At 37.2% G+C, this 5,210-nt stretch overlaps 1 protein-coding gene across 1 annotated transcript; it reads left to right on the top strand.

Annotated features, from left to right (window-relative positions):
- Positions 1–558: 558 nt before the first annotated feature.
- On the top strand, positions 559–3,245 carry LOC143470675 (synaptic vesicular amine transporter-like). The gene is made up of 7 exons (XM_076968940.1): positions 559–702; positions 1,516–1,803; positions 2,062–2,238; positions 2,440–2,576; positions 2,653–2,766; positions 2,948–3,040; positions 3,183–3,245. The coding sequence occupies exons 1-7, from the start codon at positions 624–626 to the stop codon at positions 3,243–3,245; spliced, it is 951 nt and encodes a 316-aa protein (XP_076825055.1). The 5' UTR covers positions 559–623.
- The last annotated feature ends 1,965 nt before the right edge of the window (positions 3,246–5,210 follow it).

Below are 5,210 nucleotides of genomic sequence, written 5' to 3'. Positions count from 1 at the left end.
AATCGAAACCTTACAGACGCGCATGTGGTATCACATGATAATAAGTAACAATAAAAAGTTACCTAAACATCTTGGAGGTTATCTCCTACAACAGGGTTTTAAATTAGACTAATCAAGTTATACTCAAAACGAAAACACTGATGGCAAGACAAAAGAGATTTAACTCGCCCCACACACAAAAACAAGCCGAGTGCTAATTTAATTTCCTTCGTTTAAATTAGTCAACTTGCAGACGCGGAGTGACTTCTCCATCGAGTAACATATGCCTCGCAATTGGCGTTTCAGTTCTCCATCTCAGTGTAGTTGACCGGTTGTCGGTGATGAGTTTGCCAGGTCAAGCTTAAAGCCTTAGAATTGCCTTGAAATTAACTGCAAGGCAGACAGTTGTACGTTCGTTTTTAAAAGAAATATCTTTTGACAGAAGCTTCTAGATTTCTAGTGACCAGGACTTTGTGTCCTAAGTTCGGGAGATTTTACAGTGTAGTCAAGTTATGACACGTTTGTGTTAAAAGCATCATGCTTGATGTAAAACAGCGTCAACAAACTACAAGTTTGTTTTTTAGGAGTTTTAAGTTAAGATTATAAAGTTGGAATATACCAGTGAAGCTTTGTGAAGTAGCAAAATGCAATCTAGCAACACACTAGGTGTGGTTATCTTGCTCTGCGTTTTGTCTCTCACTTACAATCTTTCAATAACAACAAGTAAGTGCAAAACTATCCTTATCCTGAGTCTTTTAATCCTTAGAATTAGTTATTATTTTCAAAGCTTTATCAGAAACAGTTTTATTCTCGACCCAATGCTACTAATAATTAGTAAACAATTATTGTTTTGCAAATTCTTCGCAAACAATTGAAAATATGCAAAGTGCGTCGGTGCCATACAAAAAGGTTTTGAGCAGTCACTGAAAGGTTCGTGAAACAAATCTCGTGACGCTGCGGTATCCCGACAATTCTAAGAATCAATTGAATTGTGGGGTTAGCCTAGTGTTATTGTCCTATGACGTAATCTGCATAGCACATCAGTGCGCCCTGAGCTTTGTACATTCAGCACCCCCTTTGCGATGCTAATATTTGCCATTACCGCCTATTTTTCAATTGATCAGGCAGCGCATAACCAATGTCATGAGGCAAGATGTAGAATTGTAGATGGTTGTCGCCCAATTCATATTTCCAACAATGTCTGCCGCGAAATCTTGTTGTTTCGGATTTTAATAATAAAATCATGTAATACTACCACAGTTAATTAATCCGGATCAAACGCAAGTTAACTAAAAAGGATTTCTTTTGGTTTAGTTTGAATCTTTACATTCCATTTTGCTTCATTCCATAAACCCTTTTAAACTCCAATTAACATACTGGAAACTAATTGGTTTCAATTTCCGAAACTCTATTAAATCTATTTCATACTACAATCATATATGAACCCAATTATAAGTTCACCACCCACATTCGTCTGTTCGATTACTTTAAGTTGTCGATTTTATTGATTTTTTATTGATTACATTTTGTTTTCAGTTTCAATAATTCCTTCTGTCCTGTGGAAAAGTCATTTGGAGTCACATCCATATTTATACAATGCAAGCAATAACGGTATTACAACGACCGAAGGTGATATGTTACAAAGTATAGAAGACGCGAGGAAAGCGTTCATCGCTACGCAGGGTGTGAAAATTTCCTCCATTTTTATCTGCAAAATGGCCGTCCAAGTCGTTACTGATTTGTTTGTCGGTCCATTGGTTCACAGGATCGGATACAAGGTTCCCATGTTTGCTGGGACCGTTGTTATGACGTTATCTGCCATAGGTAGGTTTTGCTCTACTACTGTTTATATTGTACAAGTATCTGAGGTCATATGAAGAAGTTTTCATTTTTATAACAACCACGTTCAGTCTGGTGAATTCAAAGCTAAATTATGTTAGTTTTGGTCACCTTCTTTCGTAATTTGTGACTAATACGTTTAGACCTATTTGATTGAAATTATGTTGCCAACCAGGATACTCATGAACGTCATAGAAACGTTTTATTACATTTACAAAAAATTTAAACTTGTTCACATTTCAGGTTTTGCACTGGCCAAGTCGTACCCTGCCCTATTTGTATCGGTCGCCATTCAAGGCATCGGTGCTTCATGTAACGTGGTGGGCGGGATGACCATGCTGGTCAGTACTGTCACCGACAAGAATCAAAGAAGACACGTGATTAGATTGTCTTTGTCATCAATATTACTTCGAGTGGCAAGTAGGTTCAGAATTGCGAAAAAGCATTGACGTTGAATTCAATTTTGTTACTTGAAGGAAATCAAATCAATTATCAAGTATACGTATACGACAATTATGACATTGCAGTTTACCATCGCTTTTTACATTGCTTCAATAATAACAGTTGCTTTGTATTATAGGCTGTAGCTATTATGTAACAATACCCTATTTTGATTAAAAGTCGTACCATGGAGTGAGGAGATTGTGGGAACTTTTCAAGATAAAATTGTAAAACTTTGCATTGTTACTGCCTTGATTGCTTTACATGGTTTATTCCTGCTGCTTTTTAATATTCCGAAGATTGAAAGGAATGAAAAAGTTAGTCTGTTGTCATGATTTATAACGTTCGTGGTTTGAACACTTTGACTTTTGTTCCTTAACTTTTCTGCTTTAGGCAAAGCAGCCTGTGGCCTTATTGCCTTTGCTCAATGACAACGACTTTTCAAGAGCTGGGGTAATTCTGGTTGTAATAGGCTTAGTGCTGGGAACGTTAACTAAGTCATGTTCAGTATGGTCAATATCTGGCGTAGACTTAATCCAGTGGCAAACAGGTATGACTACATTCATGCAGCTTTTTACACTTGATACTCTTAGGAATACATCCCCGCTTTATAATGTATTTTTGTTCCAGTTTTGGCTATCTTTTCTTGTGGCATTGCCTTGGCAATTAGATTGTCAATTATGAGCAGTCGTCCGAGGTTTCCACTCAGACGTTGGATGGGAACAATATTGGGCTTGTTCACAGCTACCGTCGGATTAACTTCGTTCCCACTTTCGTTGAGGTTTGTTTAGGAATAAAGATTCAGTGTTTTTTCACAACTCAATGTGTTGTAAAGAACGTTTTGCATACCAATAAGTTCTTTCCTGTTTTCAGGTAATGCATGCTAAGCACAGATTATATACTGAGACACTTATGTTATTCAGGTTATTTTCCATAAACTCGTCGACCATTACACTTACGATCGGGTTTGTCTCGGTTGCCACTAACATTTATCCAAACTTGACGTCACTCGCTGAAAAAAATCAGGACTCGAACTATGCTGCCGTCTACGCGTTGGCGGACCCTATACTCAATTTCGGTGTTATTAAAGGTAACGTTGCGTAAGTATTTCGTGAAGTTACACCATTTGCTTATCAAAACTTTTAAAAAATGCATTTCTTAGGTGTGTTGGTTACCAGCGGAATTTTACCAGTTACTTGCATTTACCCAGTACTGATGTTAATCATGCCTTGCGCCTATCTTTTGTACGTCAAGTTTATATATGGCTGAAAGGCAGCAACCATCAATGCTTAGTGTAAAGAGGTGAGAGCAAAACTCGGTGTCAGGTTGATCAAGTTAACAAAACAACATCTGAGTTAACAAGTCCTTGGGTTAAATTGACCGACCACAGAAAATCTGTTTACTTTATGCAAGGCGTGTTAGATATAGCTTATATATAAAAGTAAACTGCTATGAGCTGGAATTAATGAGATTGATGTTGATTGCATCAATGACAACTGTTTAGTGTGGCTTGTTTGAAAATTGTCATTCTAGAATAACTGAACAAAATTACTTATTTAAAAATGTCGAAAACTTGATTGTATTTTTAACAGGGAAAAATGTAGTGTGTGCTTTTTTTCACACTTACAAATTAACCTCTATACTTCAGCATCTGCTCAACTGTTTGAAGAAATCAAACAACAACATGTAAAAAGAACGATAGATGTTTGTGCTTGAAACCGTAAAAGATGTCATTTCAAACAATGAATTCTTACTTGAGTGATGTCTTTGTGCAATCGAATGATTTATTAATGAAGGAATATTTTAAAATTTTCTTGAACTACAAGACATACTGTGTAGGTGTTAAATGAAAATACTTGTATCTTAACTTCACAAACCGTTCGTGATTTGTGTTCTATTTCCATAAATGATTGCTTTGCTATTGTCTTGATTTGTTATTGGCTCTGTGACATGATTAGGCCTACTTCAGCTAGAAATCCAACACCTTGTCAAATGAAGAAGACATAGGACAAAGTTAATCCGCCGGTGATATTGATGTTATGCGAAATCCTTTGTATTGTGGACAAAATAGGTGTTTAGGCGCTTTATTCAATCTTACTCTCCTAGCATAGTTAGTTAAATGTGTAACGGATGTGGTTCTGGCCTGCCGCTGGGTAATTACAACCAAACAGATGTGGCCAACTCACACCTCAAACGTTTTGAGCATTTTTGCGTTTATGAAATGTTCTGCAGAATTCTCTCATGTGTGGTACCTGTTACAATTCCAGATATAAGAGGGCGCTTCAGGTGGTGTAAGCTAGTTCAGTAGGACAAAATCGTGTTTAGTTCTGCATTCTTCCACTTCATAAATTAATATGACAATTTTTCTTATGGATATTTTACAGGTTGTCCGAAATTTTATTTGAGGCCACATAACGATGTTGCTAAGATAAGTAGGCTAAAGCTTTTCTTTGGGCTGGAAGACGCTGTTTTCATTTTCTTCCATGTTGTGATGTTGCAATTACGTATCTGTTGTTTACCGCTTTTTTAGTGCATAACGTTATATTTACTATAAATCATTCTCGGCTCCCAACACAATTATTATCCAACTGAACAATAGTTGATGGATAACTAGTGCCGTCAACATGTTCCCCTTTTCATTATGAGAATGCCGAATTCAAACTAATCCTGTGTAATTAACGACATAATCAGTAAAGATTATAAAGTTGGAATATACCAGTGAAGCTTTGTGAAGTAGCAAAATGCAATCTAGCAACAATCCCTCGGGGGACGCTGGGGTTGGAGTTGGACAAGCTTCTTTCCACGAAAGGTGGAGTTCATCATTGATCCGGAGGTGGGAAAATCGACGTTGTTGTTTCGTCACAGCGGGGACGACCCATAGTGGTTTGCTTTCAAACGTAACTAGGTTTCCCCTTCCTTGCTAGGTTGCTTTGCAGATGGAAGGTGGTGAG

Source organism: Clavelina lepadiformis, chromosome 9 (genome assembly GCF_947623445.1).
Source record: "Clavelina lepadiformis chromosome 9, kaClaLepa1.1, whole genome shotgun sequence".
Taxonomy (NCBI): domain Eukaryota; kingdom Metazoa; phylum Chordata; class Ascidiacea; order Aplousobranchia; family Clavelinidae; genus Clavelina; species Clavelina lepadiformis.
Note: the sequence above shows the minus strand (reverse complement) of the source record. Positions and strands in the feature narration are given on the sequence as shown.